The sequence below is a fragment of the Erythrolamprus reginae genome, chromosome 10 (assembly GCF_031021105.1).
Source record: "Erythrolamprus reginae isolate rEryReg1 chromosome 10, rEryReg1.hap1, whole genome shotgun sequence".
Classification (NCBI taxonomy): Eukaryota; Metazoa; Chordata; class Lepidosauria; order Squamata; family Dipsadidae; genus Erythrolamprus; species Erythrolamprus reginae.
In genome coordinates, this window is record NC_091959.1 from 37,192,318 (window position 1) to 37,215,485 (window position 23,168).

The 23,168-nt window shown below is 43.4% G+C and overlaps 1 protein-coding gene across 1 annotated transcript in view; it reads left to right on the plus strand.

The window, feature by feature from the left end:
- The window catches only part of ADGRD1 (adhesion G protein-coupled receptor D1), a 191,885-nt gene that overhangs the window by 17,104 nt on the left and 151,613 nt on the right, over positions 1 to 23,168 (plus strand). Inside the window, exons 5-12 of the mRNA XM_070761993.1 lie at positions 1,591 to 1,767; positions 6,815 to 7,069; positions 8,135 to 8,199; positions 12,489 to 12,644; positions 17,877 to 17,936; positions 18,035 to 18,152; positions 20,776 to 20,886; positions 21,605 to 21,680. Coding sequence (XP_070618094.1) covers positions 1,591 to 1,767; positions 6,815 to 7,069; positions 8,135 to 8,199; positions 12,489 to 12,644; positions 17,877 to 17,936; positions 18,035 to 18,152; positions 20,776 to 20,886; positions 21,605 to 21,680 — 1,018 coding nt within the window. The remainder of the gene's footprint in view (positions 1 to 1,590; positions 1,768 to 6,814; positions 7,070 to 8,134; positions 8,200 to 12,488; positions 12,645 to 17,876; positions 17,937 to 18,034; positions 18,153 to 20,775; positions 20,887 to 21,604; positions 21,681 to 23,168) is intronic.

Sequence of the window (23,168 nt, forward strand, 5' to 3'; positions counted from 1 at the left end):
AGAGAGGGAGGGAGAGAGGGAGGAAGAGAGGGAGGAAGGAAGGAAGGAAGGAGTGAGGAAGGAAGAGAATGGGAGGGAGGGAAGGAGGAAAGGAGGGAGGGAGGGAGGGAGGAAGAGAGGGAGGGAGGAGGGAAGGAAGGAAGAGAGGGAGGGAGAGAGGGAGGAAGAGAGGGAGGAAGGAGGGAAGGAAGGAAGAGAGGGAGGGAGGGAAGAAGAGAGGGAGGAAGGAGGGAAAGAAGGAAGAGAGGAGGGAAGGAAAGGAGGAAGGGAGGGAGAAAGGGAGGAAGGAAGGAGTGAGGGAAGGGATAATGGGAGGGAGGAAGAGAGGGAAGGGAGGGAGGCAGGAAGGAAGAGAGGGAGGAAGGAGGGAAGAAAGGAAGAGAGGAGGGAAGGAAAGGAGGAAGGGAGGGAGAAAGGGAGGAAGGAAGGAGTGAGGGAAGGGATAATGGGAGGGAGGAAGAGAGGGAAGGGAGGGAGGGAGGAAGGAAGAGAGGGAGGAAGGAGGGAAGGAAGGAAGAGAGGGAGGGAGGGAAGAAGAGAGGGAGGAAGGAGGGAAGGAAGGAAGAGAGGAGGGAAGGAAAGGAGGAAGGGAGGGAGAAAGGGAGGAAGGAAGGAGTGAGGGAAGGGACAATGGGAGGGAGGAAGAGAGGGAAGGAAGGGAGGGAGGGAGGAAGAGAGGGAGGAAGGAGGGAAGAAAGGAAGGAAGAGAGGAGGGAAGGAAAGGAGGGAAGGAGGGAGGAAGGAAGAGAGGGAGGAAGGAGGGAAGGAAAGGAGAGAGGAAGAGAGGGAGGGAAGGGAGGGAGGGAAGGTAAAAAGAAGAACAATAAGAGAGGGAGAAAGGGAGGAAGGAAGGAGTGAGGGAAGGGACAATGGGAGGGAGGAAGAGAGGGAAGGGAGGGAGGGAGGGAGGAAGAAAGGGAGGAAGGAGGGAAGAAAGGAAGGAAGAGAGGAGGGAAGGAAAGGAGGAAGGGAGGGAGGAAGGAGGGAAGGGGGTAAGAAGGGAGGAGGGAGGGAGGGAGGAAGAGAGGAGGGAAGGAAAGGAGGGAAGGAGGGAGGAAGGAAGAGAGGGAGGAAGGAGGGAAGGAAAGGAGAGAGGAAGAGAGGGAGGGAAGGGAGGGAGGGAAGGGAAAAAGAAGAACAATAACAACTGCACTTAGACTTATCTACCACTTCACAGTGGTATACAGAGTCAGCCTCTTGACCCCCAATGTCTGGGTCCACATTTTATCAACCTCGAAGAATGGAAGGCTGAGTCCAACCTTGAGCCACTAAGGATCGAACCCCTGCCTGTCAGCAGAATTAGCGTGCAATGCCGCCTTCTACTGCACCAACACTAATAGTCTTAGAATCAATATCCAGAGATATGATGGATGGCGATAAAAATCCTGAGTGCTAACTCTCATTCTAAAAACCTATGGAGATTCTCAGTCACCCGGGTCATGGTTGTCTCAAAGGACCACCACATATGAAAAAAGGAACCTTTTTGTTTTTTACATTTCTAGCAAATGTCTTGTAGTGTCCAACCTTGAGCCACTAAAGTCTAAAAGGTGCACCTGGCAATCCTTGTTTTGTGTCTTTTGCTTCTGTTAGGTATGACTTTTTCCTTTTTCTGGAAGAGGCAAGAATATCAGCTGAAGCCTGTCCCCCCATACCGCAATCAGGTGCTTTCCAATAGATTTAAAGTCTTCTTTGGTGAACACAAAGGCTCTGTGGAACTGTTCAATCATCACACGTCCAAGAAGTGGGCAGCAAGTTTCATTTCACCAGGTATTTTTCCTCCTAAGATGCAATCATTCATTGAAAGAATGGAATGGATGGAGGGGAGGGCAAGGGAAGGGAAGGGGAGAGGAGAAGAGAAGAGGAAAGGAGAGGAGAGAAGAGAGGAGAAGAGAGGAGAGAAGAGAAGAGAAGAGAGGAGAGAAGAGAAGAGAGGAGAGAAGAGAAGAGAGAAGAGGAAAGGAGAGGAGAGAAGAGAGGAGAAGAGAGAAGAGAAGAGAAGAGAGGAGAGAAGAGAAGAGAAGAGAGGAGAGGAGAGGAGAGAGAAGAGGAAAGGAGAGGAGAGAAGAGAGGAGAAGAGAGGAGAGAAGGGAAGAGAAGAGAGGAGAAGAGAGGAGAGAAGAGAAGAGAGAAGAGAAGAGAAGAGAGGAGAGGAGAGAAGAGAGAAGAGGAAAGGAGAGGAGAGAAGGGAAGAGAAGAGAGGAGAAGAGAGGAGAGAAGAGAAGAGAGGAGAGAAGAGAAGAGAGGAGAGGAGGGGAGAGGAGAGGAGAGAAGAGAAGAGAGGAAAGGAGAGAAGGGAAGAGAAGAGAGAAAGTAGAGTGGAGTGGAATAGAATAGGAATAAAATTATAATTAGAATAGAATAGAATAGAATAGAATAGGAATTATAATTAATAGAATAGAATAAGATTAGAAAAATAAGAATAAAGTAGAAGAGTGTAGAGTAGAAGAGAAGAGAGGAGGAGCAGGAGGAGGAGAGAAAGAAGAGGGAGTAGTATAAGAATGAGATAAGTAGAAGGAAAAAGAATATAAAACAATAAAAGAGAATAATAGAACAAAACAGAACAGAAGAAACAGATTTGGAAGGGGCATTGGAGATTGTCTAGTCCCTATCCCTGTTCAGACAGGAAATCACACTACTTCAGAGAAATGGTTGTCCAACATCTTCTTAAAAACTTCCAGTGTTGGAGCATTCACAACTTCTGGAGGCAAGCTGTTCCACTGGTTAATTGTTCTAACTGTCACAAAATGTCTCCTTAGTTCTAGGTTGCTCCTCTCCTTGATTAGTTTCCACCCGTTGCTTCTTGTCCTGACTTGGGGTCCTTTGGAGAAGAGGGTGACCCCTTCTTCTAAGTGGCAGCCCCTGAGATACAGGAAGGCTGCTATCACGTCTCCCCTAGACACAATTCCAATTCCAGCAACATGGGCATATCTAGGAAAGCTCATGACTGCACGTATCTTAAAGTTGCCAAGGCTGAGCAACCCTTATATGATCAAAAGCAAATATATGCATAGGCCAGAGGGCTTTTCAATAGCCATAGCACTTAGATTTATATACCACTCCATAGGGCTTTGTAGCCCACTCTAAGCCCCCAACAATTTGGGTCCTTACTTTACTGACCTCGAATGTCAACCTTGAGCCGGTCAGGATCGAACTCTTGGCAGTGGGCAGAGTGTGACTGTAGTACTGCATTCTCGCCACTGTGCCGCCACAGCTCCAGTGAAGGAGAACCTTAGCAAAGGAAATTTTTTTTTTGTTTGTTTTATATGCCACACAACTCCCTAACGACTCTGGATGGCTTACAACAATAAAAACATTATCTAAAAAACAGTTTAAAAGATAGTTTAAAACCCGTTAAAAAAACAAAACCCAAAACCCATATAAATCTCTTATGGCTGGATTTAGATTGTTATTGTTGTTGTTGTTATTGTTATAGTTGTTATTGTTCTTCTTGTTATTATTATTATTATTATTAGATTTGTATGCCGCCCCTCTCCAAAGACTCGGGGCGGCTCACAGAATTCATACAGACATAAACATGTAGCACAAATCTAATAATTTAAAAAACAACTAAAACCCCTAATGTAATATACAATCATACAGTCCAATCACATCATACATTACATTTATTGGTCAGAGGGAAATTTAATCAATGGCCCTAGGCCTGCTGGCAAAGCCAGGTCTTTAGGGATTTCCAGAAGGCCAGTAGGGTAGGGGCTGTTTGCATCTCTGGGACTAGCTGGTTCCAGAGAGCCAGAGCCACCATGGAGAAGGCCCTCCCCCATGGCCCCACCAGCTGACACTGTTTAGCTGATGGGACCAGCTGAAGACCAACCCTGTGGGCAGTGTTCCCTCTAATTTTTTGGGGGGTGGGCGGAAAAGTATAGTGTCTGAGCGGCAGTCCCTTTGGGACTGGGCGGCACAGAAATAATAATAAAATTTCCCTCTCGGCTTCTGGGCAGGTTTGGAAAACTCTGAGTTGATGATGATTTTTAAGTGAGCAATTGCTCACTGCTCAGCTTAGAGGGAACTATGCCTGTGGGTCCTTATCAACTGGTGGGAGCTATGCAGCAGAAGGTGGTCTCGAAGATAGTCTGGCCCTAAGCCGTGTAGCGCTTTATAGGTGATAACCAACACCTTGAATTACATTTGGAGATTGACTTGGGAGCCAATGCAGCTTGTGGAGTGTTGACGTGATGTGGGTGTACCTAGGTGCACCCACAACAGCTCGCGCAGCCCGTCGTAGCCTCCGGATACTTTTCAGGGGTAGCCCCATGTAGAGCGCATTGCAATAACACAAGAGCTGCAAAATTAAGTAGCTTAATTGAAAGTGGGTGGATATAAACGCACTGACTCATTTGGAAAACTGCCACATTCATAATCATTTGTACGTAATTGTCATTATATATCGGTGGAGAACCGAGCAGCCTGATTCAGGAGGCATTAGCAATATTCTTAAAAACAACAAAAAGTAATTGAGCTGTCAAGACTACTCAGGTCACCAGAAACATTAACTACGGTAGACAAGAAACCCACTGTTGGTTTCTGCTACTTATTGCGAGGTTACGTTAAAGTGGTGCTTCTCAATTATTTTCTGTTGTGGCCCCCTAGGAAGAAGTGAACATTTCGTGCCCCCCATTGATGGGCTACCAAAACTTTTACTACCACACTGTGGACGTGGCTTATGCATTTTGTTTCAACATCTTTCAATGCAAATTGGGTGGTCTGGGGTGGAACGCCAAATTTGCTACCGGAACTGCTTTCCTGACCGTTCCCGTAGGAGCCCATCACTGGTGGCCCCCAAAACTTTCTGTCAGGATGACTATTTGCAATATTTGGCATGTTGAAAAAACTCAATCAGCTTATCAGTGTGATTGGGGTGTAATGTGTTCAAGTGACACCTTAATTTATTTGGCTTCATGCTGTCCAACATTTTTAGACACAGTAAACATACTGGTCTTTCCTCGTCTCCCACCACAGTCACATAGAAACATATATATTGCTATTCCTCCTTCCTTCCTTCCTTCCTTCCTTCCTTCCTTCCTTCCTTCCTTCCTTCCTTCCTTTCATAGAAACATAGAAACATAGAAGAATGACGGCAGAAAAAGACCTCACGATCCATCATGTCTGCCCTTATACTATTTTTTGTATTTTATCTTTGGCTGGATATATGTTTATCCCAGGCATGTTTAAATTCAGTTACTGTGGATTTACCAACCACGTCTGCTGCAAGTTTGTTCCAAGGATCTACCACTCTTTCAGTAAAATAATATTTTCTCATGTTTCTTTTGATCTTTCCCCCAACTAACTTCAGATTGTGCCCCCTTGTTCTTGTGTTCACTTTCCTATTAAAAACACTTCCCTCCTGAACCTTATTTAATCCTTTGACATATTTAAATGTTTCGATCATGTCCCACCTTTTCCTTCTGTCCTCCAGACTATACAGATTGAGTTCATGAAGTCTTTCCTGATAGGTTTTATGCTTAAGACCTTCTACCATTCTTGTAGCCCGTCTTTGGACCCGTTCAATTTTGTCAATATCTTTTTGTAGGTGAGGTCTCCAGAACTGAACACAGTATTCCAAATGTGGTCTCACCAGCGCTCTATATAGCGGGATCACAACCTCCCTCTTCCTGCTTGTTATACCTCTAGCTATGCAGCCAAGCATCCTACTTGCTTTTCTTACTGCCCGGTCACAGTGAAGCCAAGCGCTACATACGTTTCATCATATTTCCTCATCTTAGCTTTCAGGAGACTTACGTTTGTCTCATTATCTCCGTCTCTCTCCTCCTTTCTATTCATACTTTTAATATTTTTCCATAGTGTCTCTTAAGGGTTTGTTATCTACACTTCATATCTCCTGCTCTGTGCTGTGTGCTATTGTTCAGTGCAAAAAACTCCTACTCCCTGCAGCAAAAACAGCACCTTCCCTGAGGTCATCCCCCCATTGCTCCATGACCCAGGGGTGGGCTACTGCCTGTTATGCCGGGCTTCACGTTACGAGCTCCAATTAAGTCAGAAATGTAAATTCAAACACACACGCTGTTACAAAGTAAACAGAAACGCAGTTTATCCAAAAAAAAGCTGTGCACATGCATTTTAAACTGAGCAAATTAGCTCGCACACAGATAACAGTCCTTGAAAGTTAGCTGTGAAATCCAAAAAAGTCTGTGAAAGTACAGGAACAAAGCGAACACGATGTATCCTTCTCCAAATGGATAAACTGCCACATGCACTCTCTGCAACTCATTTATCAGCAACCCCATTAGCCGCACAAATCCAAGCGGCTGATTAGGTCCCACAGAGTTGGCCTTCTCCGGGTCCCGTCGACTAAACAATGTCATCTGGTGGGACCCAGGGGAAGAGCCTTCTCTGTGGCGGCCCTGGCCCTCTGGAATCAACTCCCTCCAGAGATTCAAACTTCCCCCACCCTCCTCACCTTTCGTAAGACTCTGAAGACCTATCTATGTCACCAGGCATGGGGTAATTGATGTATCCCCTTTTGGCTAATAAGATTTATGTGTGGTTATGATTGGGTAGTATTGACAGTTTTTAAGTGATAGTGGGTTTTTAGCTTTAGTTTTAATTATTGGATTTGTACTGCCTTGTTTATTGTTGTTGTGAGCCGCCCCGTGTCTTTGGAGAGGGGCGACATACAAATCTAATTAATAATAATAATAACAACAACAACAACAACAATTAATAATTTATTATTATTATTAATAATAATATTAATAATAATAATACTTATTATTATTATTTAAAGATACAAGTGGAGAGATGTTCGAAGAAGACCTTAATATCCATTGTTTTTCAGGTCCTCATTGGACTCATGTCCTCTTTTCCTGGAAAACTAAAGAGGGCTTGAAGGTCTACATCAATGGGACTTTGAACAAGGTTGATCCCCGTGGGGAATATTTCTACAGCTACGGGGACTCCAATTCCAACTTACTGTTGGGCTCCGAAGGCCATCAAGGGAAACGTTACGTCCGTGGAGCCTTTGACGAATTCATCATATGGGAGAGAGTGCTCAGTGCCAATGAGGTCAAACAATATTTCACAGCTGCCGTCGGTAAGTTTCACTCCAAGTGAAGTTGCAATTGAAAATCTTGTCTCGCTTAGAACCTAAAATGGAATGCTCAAAGTCCTCAGTGATATGATCCGAGGATTTCTACCAAGACAGGAAATCTTAGCACGGTTTTTGCGAAGGCTGGATAAGATGACCGTGTTTATGACAGAGAGAACCTAAAAACATCAGGAAATCATGAATGAATCCTCCTTTTGAGAGATTACATCACCTCATTTAGTATCTGTTGTGGTTGGCTCTGGCCCAGCTCCTGCCCCAGGGAATGTGGAGGTGGATGCAGGGGAAATTTCAACATGTCACAGGCCTGTGTTATTGCTGACAGAGTCAGTTCAGAGTTTAGTTTCCTCGGACGAAGAAGAAGGTGGGAGTGACTCAGCAGAGGGGGGCTTGGCACAAAGCCCAGGCAGTCAATCTCCCTTATCTTCCCTTGATTTGGATGAAAACGTCTTGGACCCACGCAAGTGCAGAATTATGCGTAGAAGAGACCAAGTAAGGAGATATTACAGGAGATAAGAGAGGACACCTGTGTTTGGGTGGGGCTCCAGTAATTAGGGCTGCTGCTATAAATAGCAGTACGTGGGTTTGGCCGTTGTGGAAGAGTATCTGATCGGAGTTCGTCAGGAATCCTGGGTTGCTAGTTTCTGGACTTTGCTTGTTGATTTTTCACGCCTTTGAAAACAAAGCAGAGCAACGTGTGTGTGTGTGTGTGTGTGTGTGTGTGTGTGTGTGTCACTTCGTTGGAAGAAGAAGGGGGTGAAGTTTCTTCACAGCTGCTAGCTAAGTACTTAATGACTGTTTAAGGTTAATTGTACAGACTATCCGGTTGTTTTGGGAGGAGTGCTCTTTGCAATACAAAAAGAGTGCTTAGTTTATTTTGAATTTTGTGATAAAGAACATTGTTTAGAGAGGGGCGGCATACAAATCTAATTAATAATAATAATAATAATAATAATAATAATAATAATAATAATAATAATAATATCCCCCCCACCCCAGTTCTGTGTACCGAAGGGGAAAGTCATGGTTAATGTTTCTCATTGTGGTTTCTAGGTGATCAGTCTCTGCTTCCTTCAACATCTCCCGGGGGATGGCAAACAATGGCCACGCTTCCCGTGGTAGGTGCATTCTTTAAATTCTTTCTGTGGCATTGCCCGGGTGCTTATGTTAGAGGAGGGAAAAAGTTATATCATTCCAAGTTTCCAGCCAGCTGAAGTAAGAAGGAGAAAAGTAACCTATAAGCTTTGATGTTTGCATAGAGCTTAATTTTGAGGTCCAAATCTCTGCCAAATGACTTAATGAACTCAATCTGTATAGTCTGGAGGACAGAAGGAAAAGGGGGGGACATGATCGAAACATTTAAATATGTTAAAGGGTTAAATAAGGTTCAGGAGGGAAGTGTTTTTAATAGGAAAGTGAACACAAGAACAAGGGGACGCAATCTGAAGTTAGTTGGGGGAAAGATCAAAAGCAACGTGAGAAAATATTATTTCACTGAAAGAGTAGTAGATCCTTGGAACAAACTTGCAGCAGACGTGGTTGGTAAATCCACAGTAACTGAATTTAAACATGCCTGGGATAAACATATACCCACCCTAAGATAAAATACAAAAAATAGTATAAGGGCAGACTAGATGGATGATGAGGTCTTTTTCTGCCGTCAGTCTTCTATGTTTCTGTTTTACTTCTAATCTTTCCCCCAACTAACCTCAGATTGTGCCTCCTTGTTCTTGGGTTCACTTTCCTATTAAAAACACTTATCTCCTGAACCTTATTTAACCCTTTAAAATATTTAAATGTTTCGATCCTGTCCCCCCCTTTCCCTTCTGTTCTGCAGACTATACAGATTGGGATAAACATACAGTATATCCATTGTAAGATAAAATACAGGAAATAGTATAAGGACAGACTAGATGGACCATGAGGTCTTTTTCTGCCGTCAGTCTTCTATGTTTCTATGTTTCTATGATGTTTTCCATTTATATTCCACTCTATTTCTGGATCCATCTATGAACTGGGGAAAAATGCCTCAAAATTTGAACATATGCTATGTTCAGCTTGACTTTCTTTCTTTTAAAAAAATTGTTTTATTTATTGTATTTAATACATAAAGAAAAACATATTTACAGATCGTTTCCCTTTTTTAAAGTACAGTTGTAATTTGTCTTTGCTTCAATAAAGACGAACCAAAAAGGAGAAAAAAAAAAGATAAACTTACTTCGTTACAAAGCAGAAAGGTGTTGCCTCGAAAAAATTATAAACATATACACCTGCAATCCTGATGAACCAATTGAAAGAAAAGTGAAAGATCAATTTTTTAACCTTAACATTATCTTTTAAATTTTCTATTAACAAGTTATTTCTCCAATCTTTCAATACACCTGCCATAATCATTAACATTCTGTTTGGTATCTTTTTTGAACCCATTTGTACCATTTCCCCCGTGTTTTGGAAGTTTCATTTTTTTTTGTTCCTGTCATCTTGACTTTCTACATTTGTAAAATGCATCATTTGTCCATGGGGTAGTGTGGTGGTTAAGATTGATGGGTTACTTCAGAGGTGCCCAGGTATTGGAGTTGTACAGGGGGTGGACAAAACAATGGAAACACTTTGCAGCTCTTCCATGGAATCCAGATTTGTGAAGCTCCCTTCGAACAGTTTTTGTGGAAACTGGGTTCTGTACGTGTCTATTGAGCTCTGCAGTGATTTTAGGAGCTGCGGTCTTGCGATCCGCTCTAACAATTCGCTTTAGAGTCTGACGGTCTCTCTCAGACAACTTCGACTTTCGACCAGACCTGTGCTTGGCTGAGGACATTTTCCCTTCTCTTTCAAAAGCAGTCATTATTTTTGAGACATGACCTCTTGAAACGCCAAACATTTGGGCACTTTCTGTTACATGAGCGCCTGCCATTCGAGCACCAACAATTTGGCCTCAGCACCAACAATTTGGCCTCTTTGAAAGTCTGAGAGGTCTGCCATTTCCCTTAAATTTCTGTAAAAAAAAAAGGTAGTTTAAAAAAACATATCAAATAACAGAATTAAAAAACAAACAAACATTAAAATGTGTCAAGTTTTGATTGATTTGAACATGTTCAAACATAATGATGCAAAAAAGTCAAGTGTTTCCATTTATTTATCCACCCCCTGTAGATAGCAGCTGAAGGGAAAATGGAGACAGCTATCAGACGTCATGAGATTAAAATCAGGGATGGGCTTCAAAATTTTTAACAAACAGATCTCTGCTGGGTTGCTGGGTGGGCGTGGCCATGGTAGGCGTGGCCTAGTCGGCCTCCTGCACTACAGCAGGGGGTGGGTAGGTTTGCCCTACCTGGACTCTGGAGACTTTTGTTGAGACTCCAGGAGGGCAAAAATAGCCTCCCCAGGCTCAGGAGACTGGAAATGGGCCCGTTTCCAGCCTTCTCAAACTTCCAGTAGGCCTGTTTTTCACTCTTCCTGAGCCTCAGAGTGCACCCTGTGCTTATCTGCATCCAAAACGGGCCAACTTGGGACTCGTGTGAGGGGAGGGGCTGGGTGGGTGGGGCGACCCAGGAGTGCGATTTGGGGGTCCTCCAAGCTACACAGAATCTTAGCTAGAGTTCTCCCAAACCTAAAATGACCAGATTATATATTTGGTAAAGGTTGACACCACGGGGGATGGGACGGGGACGGACGACTGTAAAATCTGAAAAAAATTTACCTCAGCGTTTGTTTTTGTGTGTTGTTTCCCACTCCGGCCCTCCTATTGCAGTAGAACCCCCCCGCCCCCCCCTCTCTCTCGCTGCAAAGGACTGCCCAGAGTGAATAAAGGGAAAAGGGAAAAAAAGTCTAAAGGAAGAAAAAGGGTGTGGGGGGGAGGAAAAAGAAAGAAAGAAAGAAAGAAAGATGGTAATCTATTAGCAAGCCCTGCAAACTGCAAAAGCATGACTCAGCCAAAAAACCAACGGTGCAGCTAGGTCTGCCAAAAAAGCTATCGCTTGGCTGCCTCCATGTGTGTGTTTGTGTGTATGTGTGTGTGTGTGTGTGTGTGTGTGTGTGTGTGTGAGAGAGAGAGAGAGATATGGAATAATAGCGGATACAAGGATACAAGCAAAGACGAGGCACCACGCACCATTGTGCCTACCGTCCCTGTCCTATTGTCTACTTTTTATCATTACTTATCTAATGTTTTATATGTACAAATTATCACCCTATAATTGTTTGACAAATAAATAAATAAAATAAAATAAATTAATTAATAAAATTAGTATTATATCTGTTGCCCCCTTTCGCTTTCCCTCGGGCAAGGATCCATTATTCATTTAAAGCATTAATGCCACCCGTAGCCTAGAGCAGGGGTCCCCAACCACAGGGCCGCGGACCAGTACCGGGCCGCGGGGCATGTTGCACCGGTCCGTGGAGTCAGCAGCTGCCGGCCCTCATGCCGCCACCCCCTCCCTCCAGCGCTTCGCCTCCCGCCAGGCAAGAGGCCTGGGGAGGCAGGTTCTGCCGGCCACAGGACGATGGACGGGACAGAGGGGCGGGAAGGACCGAGAGGCTCAAGCCTCTTTTGGCTTCTGCCGCGGGGCGCTTTTGCGTTTTTGGCTGGGGGGAGGCAGGAGGGCCAGCCTGACCCCCTCTCTCCAGCGCTTAGCCTCCCACTGGGCAAGAGGGCTTGGGAGGCAGGTTCTGCCGGCCACAGGGCAATGGCGGGAAAGAGGGGTGGGGAGGACCAGCACCCCCATGCTTAATCCCGCCCCCAACCACACCCCTTTCTGCCCCCACCGGGCCATAGAAAAATTGTCTTGCTGAAACTGGTCCCTGGTGGAAAAAACGTTGGGGACCACTGGCCTAGAGAAAGGAAAATTGGGACTTCTTAAAAACCCTGCAGGATGCGGGACAAATGATTAAAAAGCAGGATGTCTGGTCACCTTACCCAAACCCCCAGCAGCCCTCCCTTGATTAAAACCTCCTTCCAAGTTGGGTCAGTCAGAGGAATTAGCTAACTTAACAGTGGAATTTTCTCAAAGGAGATAATAGAAATTTGAGTTAAGAAATTGGGTTCCACCAGCCTCTGAATTGCATTTTTATTCCATTTAAAGTGAAAACGACGTGTCAGGTTTTATTGATGGCTTGGAAGGCCAGATAGACTATTTGTAAAATAAACTGAATACAATGAATTATCCAGGAAGCTGAATTTTGGAAGGATTGTCTCTAGGCAGAATAGATTTCCTTGTCAGCCCAGATCCTAAGAATAAAGATGTACAAAACAAAAATAATTACTAGTAAATGTATCCTTAGGTCAAAGCAGAGGCTAATTCCCTTGGTCAATGTTGAGTCAGTGCCATTGTTGAAGGAAAGGATATTTTATTTTAATGGCGATCACTCATGAAGATGTGCCTTTCAACGCCTTGCTATTTTATGCTTACAGCTTTCCATAAATGCCTACCAATCCATCATAATTAATCTCACAGAGGGAAAACGTAGAGTCCAGGACCCATATGTCATGTTGGACTACCTGAAAAACATTTCAAATGCCATGCCTAATGAATCTCTCTCAGCAAATACTGCCTACAATCTTACTGAGGTAATTTTTCTTTGTCCCTTAAACTGCTTATTGAGACCATTTCCCTCCATTTTTTTAAAAAAATCAACCTTACTAAGGTAAGTATCTTTCATCTGTTAATCAGCTTACTAAGGTAATTGATCCATTTATAGAGGGAAACATCCTTTAGTTATTAAGCCGTCCATCATCTTGTTTTCGTCAAATAAAACTGTTTTGATTTCAACCTTTTAGAAAATGGCACTCGTAGTGACATTTTCCTCATGTGTCAATTACACTTGGTCAATAAAAAAATTCTCTTCTCTTTTTTGTCTTCGGTTCTGTTCCCTTCCTTTCCATTCCATTCGATTCCAAAAGGAATTCAAGAAAATTTGAGCATCTGCTAGGGGACAATTGATATCACTGGTGTTATGAGGTCACTGATTAGTGAAATACATGTCATTTGTGCTATGATATCTCTTCTGTCGAGCTCTCTGGTAGAATCCTCCCAAAAATGCCCAGATACAATTTCAGACATATACACGTTTGAAAATTCAAAACAATGTTCTTTATACCGAAAAATGCAAATAAACAAAGCACTCTTTTTGTATAGCAAAAGAGCACTTGTCTCCAAACAAATTGGTAATTTGTACAAGTCTCTTATCAGTTCTGAGATACTTAGCTTGCAGCTGTGAGGCAATTCACAGTCCTTATTCTTTCACAAAGTGAAACACACTTTGCTCTGGTTTAGTTTCAAAGCGGGGAAAAATCAGCACACAAAGGATCAAAGTCAGCAAAGCAGGCATGAAACACAAGGATCAGATAATCCTCCACAATGGCCAAACCCACAGGCTGCTATTTATAGCAGCCTCATTAATTACCACAGCCCCATCCAACCACAGGTGGCCTCATTTTCTTTGATAATAATCTCTCAGTTGTTGTTGCCTATGCATCGCTCTCCACATGCGTAGCTGTATCATTAACTATTGTTCTGAATGCAAGGAGGAGCTAGATAATTGATCTCCTTCTGAGCTGTCTGCCACACTCTCCTCCTCCCCTTCACTCATGTCTTCTTGGTCAGAGGAGCCTTCATCATCAGACTCCACCGGGGGCAAAACAGGCCTGCAGCATGTGGATGTCTCCCCCACATCCACAGTCCTTGGGGCAGGAGCTGGACCAGAGCCAACCACAACAGATATCATAGATGTCTTTATCTCATATATCATATATATTTTCTTCCTTTCATATATCTTCTCCTCTATTTTTACATATTATCTTTATATATATATTACTTCATGTCTATTCTCTTCTATATGTATTGTGTATTGGACAGATGAATAAATAAATAAATAAAATAAATTAAAAAATGTGCTCAAGAACAACATAGCTTCCAAAGATGCCTAGAAAGATATCTACCTATCACATCTACATTCTGTCTGTCCATCCATCCATCCATCCATCCATCCATCCATCTCTCCCTCCCTCCCTCCACCCACCCACCCATCCATCTATCCATACATCCCTCGCCTAATAGAAGAAATACATAGTATAGCTATGCAAATCAAGAAGAGAGTGATATACGTTCATGCTGTAATCTTTGATAGCTGTCTGGATTGAACGCGATTGTTTCTAAGTCTGAATTCCACAGATTCTTCTTTATTGAGATTTATGAAAAGGGAAGCAGTATGTTATACTAGAATTCCAGCGAGTGAATTCTTTTCAACTTAGAACTGAAGTGAATCTCTTTCACACATTATGGTGTTCTGGACATAGGCATATATGAGGACTGTGGGAGGTACTTTCAGTACCAAATGGATTCAAAATGAAATGTACTGGTGTATTTAATGCATGGCTTTTATATCACAACTTGAAGATACTGTCTTAAGAACCAGTTTTAACAGATTTAGATTTAGATTTAGTTTATTGGATTTATATGCTGCCCCTCTCCGCAAACTCGGGGCGGCTCACAACAAAGTAAAAACAATACATAATAACAAATCCAATACCCACCAATCCAATGACAATGTTAAGCTAAAAAATTCATAAAAAACAACCCCAGAATATTAAAAAACAAGCACACAATCAATCTAACACCAAAACAACATGGGCAAGGGGGAGATGTTTCAGTTCCCCCATGCCTGACGGCAGAGGTGGGTTTTAAGGAGTTTGCGAAAGGCAAGGAGGGTGGGGGCAATCCTAATCTCAGGGGGGAGCTGGTTCCAGAGGGTCGGAGCTGCCACAGAGAAGGCTCTTCCCCTGGGTCCTGCCAGACGACATTGTTTAGTCGACGGGACCCGGAGAAGGCCAACTCTGTGGGACCGAACCGGTCGCTGGGATTCGTGCGGCAGAAGGCGGTCCCGGAGATATTCTGGTCCGGTGCCATGAAGGGCTTCATAGGTCATAACCAACACTTTGAATTGTGACCGGAAACTGATCGGCAACCAATGCAGACTGCGGAGTGTTGGAGTAACATGGGCATACTTAGAGAAGCCCATAATAGCTCTCGCAGCTGCATTCTGCACGATCTGAAGTTTCTGAACACTTTTCAAAGGTAGCCCCATGTAGAGAGCGTTACAGTAGTCGAACCTCGAGGTGATGAGGGCATGAGTGACTGTGAGCAATGACTCCCGGTCCAAATAGGGCCGCAACTGGCGCACCAGGCGAACCTGGGCAAACGCCCCCCTCGCCACAGCTGAAAGATGTTTCTCTAATGTGAGCTGTGGATCGAGGAGGATGCCCAAGTTGCAGACCCTCTCTGATGGGGTCAATAATTCCCCCCCCCCCAGGGTAATAGATGGACAGATAGAATTGTCCTTGGGAGGCAAGACCCACAGCCACTCCGTCTTGTCTGGATTGAGTTTGAGTTTGTTGACACCCATCCAGGCCCCAGAATTGTTATTTGGGAGGTCTTCTAGTCCAACGCTATGGACACTCTTCAACTTCAGACCAAAAGTTGTCAAATTTCTTTTTGAAGAACTCCAGTGATGGCTCACCAACAACCTTTGAAGGAAGTTGATTAATTAGTTCCACTGATTAATTGTTCTCACAGTTAGGAAATTTCTCCTTAGTTCTAGCTTGCTTCTCTCATTTAATTTAGTGTGGTAGCAACTCCACAGATCTAAAACAGTTTCTGAAGATTGCAAAATGGGAAACAGATATATGAATATGTATCAGCAAGCAGCGTCAACGGATTTTGGGCTTTAAAAATATTTTGATGTGAGAAATATAAAGCATAATTCTATTCTTAATGCTTCAAAGCTTTTAAAAGAGTTTCAGCATTTCTGGGGGACGAATACAAACTAACTTTATGGAAATGCAGCAGTCATGTCTTGTGGGCACAGCCATGCAGAAAGAGAAAGTATGAAACGTTTTAGCATTAATGAAGAAAAAGTGAAACTCAATTCCCCCCTTGCCATGCTGCTGAATTTTCAAAAAAGACTTTGGTATAAGTAGCCCTGAAGTCTTTATGGAAACTCATTTGGCTGCAGCTTATATGGAAGTCTCAGAAGTGGAGCATGGGAAAGCAGGCATTGGAATTATTCTTTATCTGCCTATCTACCTATCTACCTATCTACCTATCTACCTATCTACCTACCTACCTATCTCATCTATCTATCTATCTATCTATCTATCTATCTATCTATCATCTATCTATCTATCTATCTATCTATCTATCTATCTATCTATCTATCCATCTATCTTTCTCCATCCATCCATCCATCCATCCATCCATCCATCCATCCATCCATCCATCCATCTATCTATCTATCTATCTATCTATTTATCTATCCATCCATTGTTCTTTCCCTCATATCTCTTTCCATCTATCATCTCTTTCTCTCTCTCTCTCTCTCTCTCATCTATCTATTATCCATCCATAATTCTCTCTTTCATATCTCTTTCTCTCTCTCATTCTCTCCCATATCTCAATCTCTCACTTTCTATCTACCTACCTATCAGTCTATCTATTATCCATCAATAATTCTTTCTCTCTCAGATCTCTTTCTATCTGTCCGTCCGTCCATCCATCCATCCACCCACCCACCCACCTATCATCCATTCATAGTTCTTTCTCTTGTATCTCTTTCCATCTATCGTCTGTCTGTCTGTCTGTCTGTCTGTCTGTCTGTCTGTCTGTCTATCCATCCATCCATAATTCTCTTTCTCAGATCTCTTTCTCTCTCATTCTCTCCCATATCTCATATCTCTCTACTTCTCTCTCTGTCTCTCACATTCTTTCTCATGTCTCATTCTCTCTCTCATATACTCCCACCCACTCACCCAAAATGAACATCCTCTATCATTATCTCTCTCTTTTTCTGTCTACCTCTCACGGTCCATCGATCATTTAGCAGTTTATTTACTTGTTTAAAAGTTTATATAGCCAGCTATATTAAAATAAACTGGATGACTCCCAGTCAAATCTCTCTTGACAATATGGAGAAAAGAGTTGCCTTTTCCCTGCTTTCTGGGGGGAATGCCTAATATTCAGGAGGGTCACCCTAGGTAAGGGAGGATGGTGATACTGGTGATGACATCACAGGAACTGTTGTGGTTAGCTTTGGCCCAACTCCTGCCCCAAGGACTGTGGATGTGGGGGAGGCAGGCCTGTTTTGCTCCCGGTGGAATCTGCTGATGAAGGCTCCTCTGATCAAGAAGACATGAGTGACAGGGAGGAGGAGAGTGTGGCAGACAGCTCAAAAGGAGATCAATGATCTAGCTCCTCCTTGGATTCGGAACAAGAGTTAATGATACAGCCACGCATGCGGAGAGCGATGCATAGGCAGCAACAACTGAGAGATTATTATCAAAGAAAATGAGGCCACCTGTGGTTGGGTGGGGCTGTGGTAATTAGTGAGGCTGCTATAAATAGCAGCCTGTGGGTTTGGCCATTGTGGAGGATTATCTGATCGTTGTGTTTCGTGCCTGCCTTGCTGACTTCGACCTTTGTGTGCTGATTTTTCCCCGCTTTGAAACTAAACCACAGCAAAGTGTGTTTCACTTTGTGAAAGAAGAAGGACTGTGAATTGCCTCGCAGCTGCAAGCTAAGTATCTCAGAACTGATAAGGGACTTGTACCAATTACCAGTTTGTTTGGAGACGAGTGCTCTTTGCTATACAAAAAGAGGGCTTAGTTTATTTGAATTTTCATTATAAAGAACATTGTTTTGTATTTTCAAACGTGTGTGTGTCTGAAATTTGTACCTGTGAATTTTCGGGAGGAGTCTACCAGAGAGCCCGACAGAACAGGAACGAACGTGTCCCTCTTTATCTCTAGGTTTTCTTTAAAGTGGTGGAAGGAATTCTTAGCATACCTGTTTGGATCAGCACAAACCAGGTAAGGATAATGTTTTCCTGAGACCTTATCTGGGTTCCCTTGACGCCAAGACCTCCATCACTTGCTTATCACTCCAGCTTTGTCATTTCTGCTTTCAGACAGCGTCCTTAGCCGGAGGGCTTGTCTCCACCATTGACAGTGTGACCTTGCACATTGCACACAAACTAGGAGGCAGCCCTTCAACCATCGCAGTCCAAGGCACTTCAGCTGTGGCAGGTGAGATTTATTGGTCCCGTTTTGTTCTCTGTCCGACACAGGTGATGAATAACTGAGCAAAGCCACTTCTGTGGCTTTTTGCTGGCTGACATGAAATTTTTCTTTCCTGTTTTTGCTGGGAGGGAAAGTTCATCCCTCATTGAGGAACATCTACCTTGTTCCTCCCCAAAATAAGGCATTTCCTAATAGTAAGCCCAATCGGGCTTAAGTGCATGGCAATAAGGATTCAAAAAAATAAAATAAGACAGGGTCTTATTTTCAGGAAAATGTGGCAGACAGATAGGCGGGCAGATGGGTAGATGATAGACACATAGAAGACTGACGGCAGAAAAAGACCTCATGGTCCATCTAGTCTGCCTTTATACTATTTCCTGTATTTTTATCTTAGGATGGATATATGTTTATCCCAGGCATGTTTAAATTCAGTTACTGTGGATTTACCAACCACGTCTGCTGGAAGTTTGTTCCAAGGATCTACTACTCTTTCAGTAAAATAATATTTTTGCATGTTGCTTTTGATCTTTCCCCCAACTGACTTCAGATTGCATCCCCTTGTTCTTGTGTTCACTTTCCTTTTAAAAACACTTCTCTCCTGAACCTTATTTAACCCTTTGACATATTTAAATGTTTCGATCATGTCCCCCCTTTTCCTTCTGTCCTCCAGACTAAACAGATTGAGTTCATTAAGTCTTTCCTGATACGTTTTATGCTTAAGACCTTCCACCATTCTTGTAGCCCGTCTTTGGACCCGTTCAATTTTGTCAATATCTTTTTGTAGGTGAGGTCTCCAGAACTGAACACAGTATTCCAAATGTGGTCTCACCAGCGCTCTATATAAAGGGATCACAATCTCCCTCTTCCTGCTTGTTACACCTCTAGCTATGCAGCCAAGCATCCTACTTGCTTTTCCTCCTGCCCGACCACATTGCCCACCCATTTTGGGACTGTCAGAAATCACTACCCCTAAATCCTTCTCTTCTGAGGTTTTTGCTAACACAGAACTGCCAATGCAATACTCAGATTGAGGATTCCTTTTCCCCAAGTGCATTATTTTACATTGTTTTTTATTATTTTACAAAGATAGATAGATAGATAGATAGATAGAGAGAGAGATAGATAGATAGATAGATAGATAGATAAATAGATAGATAGTGAGCCGCTCTGAGTCCTTGGAGATGGGCGGCATACAAATATAATAATAATAATAATAATAATAATAATAATAATAATAATAATAATAATAATAATTATTATTATTATTATTATTATTATTATTTATTAGATTTGTATGCCGCCCCTCTCAGAAGACTCAGGCTGGCTCACAACACAGCAATAGTACAATACAGTACAAATCTAATATTAAAATTTAAAAAATTAATTAAAAAACATTAGTATAATATAATCAATATCATAAAATCATCAATTACGCAATCATACACACTCAACCCAATTTATCGTAGTACAGGGGTCAGAAAAACAACAAGGGGGGGTAATCATCCCCATACCTGGCGACAGAGGTGAGTCTTCAACGTTTTACGGAAGGCGAGGAGGGTGGGGGCTGTTTGAGCCTTCCCCAGATTCCAAGATTGGCCCATGTTGGACCCCAACCTCCTCACTGTCTGAATCTGCTGCCAGCTATGCTGGCCGCTGGTGGACCACAACAAAAGCAGATTAAAACTTGGCACTCAGCAGTGCTGATCAAAATGTAAACCTCTGAGCTATCGCTGCTAGTCTGAGTACCTTTGCTGGTTTTCACAAAACCTTAAAGAACAACAACAACAACAAAAAAAAGCCACATTTTTCTCTCTCTTTGGCTCTCTTTTTAAAATTGTTTCACTCCTCCACTCGAAACAGAATATCCTACGAAAATAGACTAACAATCCTGGGCCTAGAAAGCCTAGAACTACGTCGCCTAAAACACGATTTGAGTATTGCCCACAAGATCATATGCTGCAACGTCCTACCGGTCAATGACTACTTCAGCTTCAACCGCAACAACACAAGAGCACGCAACAGATTCAAACTTAATATGAACCGCTCCAAACTTGACTGTAAAAAATATGATTTCAACAATCGAGTTATCGAAGCATGGAACTCATTACCGGACTCAATTGTGTCAACCCCTAACCCCCAACATTTCTCCCTTAGACTCTCCACGATTGACCTCTCCAGGTTCCTAAGAGGCCAGTAAGGGGCGTATATAAGTGCACTGGTGTGCCTTTCGTCCCCTGTCCAATTGTCTTTCCTTTCTCTCACTTATCATATATATTTTCTTTCTTTCATATATCCTCTCCTCTAAGTTCACTTTACCCTTATATATATTACTACATGTCTATTTTCCTTCCTATGTATTTGTGTTTTGGACAAATGAATAAATAAAAATAAATAAAAATAAATGTTGCAACCTGGTGAAGTTCCCTCTTCTTTGCTCCTTAAAGCTCTAGCATATTTTCCTCCCTGCTGGTTTGCTTCAAAAGACTCGGATTGCTCAAAACGTTAAAAGATCAGACCTGGGGAGGGTCAAAAATAAGCACCAATGGAACAGCCCCTCCGTTTAAGCAGGAAAAAGGCCTTTGCTCTTCCTTTCCTTTGGGTTTTGATCAATGTTTGCGTTGTTATACAGATTATTCCCTGGTTAAGATGCCTCCCCAGCTCCCGGATGTGCCTCAGTATCGCTTCCCATTACAAGGACAAAGTTATATTTCTATACCCGGAGAAGCTCTCCAATATTCAGGTAAGGGAATAATTTACTGGAAGAAAAGAAAGGTCAAATATGCTGCCTTTGGCTTTCTCCTGCCAGCCAAGGTTTTCTACCATATGGCTGGGGATTTTGGGAATTAATATCCAGACCATCTGGTAGGCCGAAGAAGAGGCCAGGAGAAATTGGCCTCTTTTTCCCCCTGAATTGTCCTTCTGATTGTTGGGTCAAATGCATGTTTCCCCATTTGGACTGCTGAGAAATCTGTTAACGGGCTTGGGAAACTGAGTTGTTCCTTGCATTGCAAAAATCGATATGGCCACTGGGAGGCAGCAGAGAGTTAGGCTTCCCCCCCCATATGTACTGCTTTGCCACCTAATGGCCATCCTGATTTTTGCAGCTCCAATCTAGATTTTCCAACAGCGGAACGGATTATTGAGCATTTTAACTCCTTTTTGATTGTTCCCACTGGTGACAAATTCACACCAATCCTTCCCATGTTTTCAACCTCTTTTCCACAAAAGAGGGTCTTCTCAGAGTCAAACCTTGGTATTATTTCTTTATTTATTATCTCATTAAATTCATATATAATCTGAGTCGTTCAAGAGAGTCTGGGTGGCTTACAAACATAGTGCAGAAGTGATCAAGGATGAACAAGGATGAAGCTATTGGCATCCAAAGGGGGTTTAAATAGTGGATTTTGTCTTCTGCATCACTGCAATCCTGATGTCGACAAATTATGCCTTCTTTACAGCATGGATTACGATTGTGGGTCTCTTCTACCATTCCATGCACCAGTATTTCCACAGCATCAAACCGTTGGACACCAAGTAAGTTTCTTTAAAAGCACAACATGTTTGGGGTTATTTCTGAATATGAGACTGGATGGGCTTGCTTGGATTCACATAGTGCTTCGACAATTTTAAGATGTATGAAACTCCTAGAATTCCCTGCCAGATGGACAGATGGAGGAAGGGAGGGAGGGAAGGAGGGAAAGGAAAGGGGGAGGGAAGAAGAGAAGGAAGAAGGGAAGGGGGAAGGGGAGGGAAGGAGAGGAGAGGAAGGGACAAAGGGAGGGAGGGAAGGAGGGAGGGAGGAAAGGAAAGAAAGGATGAAAGAAGGGAAGGGAAAGTGGAGGAAGGGAGGGGGGAAGGAGGGAACGGAAAGGGGGATGGAAGAAGAGAAGGAAGAAGGGAAGGGGAAAGGGGAGGGAAGGAGAGGAGAGGAAGGGACAAAGGGAGGGAGGGAAGGAGGGAGGGAGGAAAGGAAAGAAAGGATGAAAGAAGGGAAGGGAAAGTGGAGGAAGGGAGGGGGGAAGGAGGGAACGGAAAGGGGGATGGAAGAAGAGAAGGAAGAAGGGAAGGGGAAAGGGGAGGGAAGGAGAGGAGAGGAAGGGACAAAGGAAGGGAGGGAAGGAGGGAGGGAGGAAAGGAAAGGAAGGGTGAAAGAAGGGAAGGGAAAGTAGAGGAAGGGAGGGAGAGGAGGAGGGAAAGGAAAGGGGGAAGGAAGAAGAGAAGGAAGAAAAGAAGGGGGAAGGGGGGGATGGAGAGGAGAGGAAGGGACAAAGGGAGGGAGGAAAGGAAAGAAAGGATGAAAGAAGGGAAGGGAAAGTGGAGGAAGGGAGGGAGAAGAGGAGGGAAAGGAAAGGGGGAAGGAAGAAGAGAAGGAAGAAAAGATGGGGGAAGGGGAGGGAAGGCGACGAGAGGAAGGGACAAAGGGAGGGAGGGAGGAAAGGAAAGAAAGGATGAAAGAAGGGAAGGGAAAGTAGAGGAAGGGAGGGAGAGGAGGAGGGAAAGGAAAGGGGGAAGGAAGAAGAGAAGGAAGAAAAGAAGGGGGAAGGGGAGGGGAGGAGAGGAAGGGACAAAGGAAGGGAGGAAAGGAAAGAAAGGATGAAAGAAGGGAAGGGAAAGTGGAGGAGAGGGAGGGAGGGAGGGAAGGAAGGAAAGGGAGAAAGAAGAGAAGGGGACAAGAGGAGAGAGAGAGAAAGGGAGAAAAGGAGGGGAAGGAAATGGTGAAAGAAGGGAAGGGAAAGCGAAAGAGGAGGAGAGGAAGAAAGGAAAGAATTTTAAAACAACCCACTGTTTTGATCCTCCTTAACTCTCCACTTCAAAACCCCAAAAGTTGCATTTCTCAAACAGTAGTTCCTGATGGAAATCTCCCCTTTTAAAACAAAGGAACATTTTTTTCCCAAGCTGATTATCATCTGAACTGACATTATAGCACTCAAATGGGAAAAAAATATCTAAGATTCTCATTGAAAATGCGAAGTCTGAATCGGCTTTTCACTTCCCTTTTAAAGGCCTTATCTCCTTGAACTT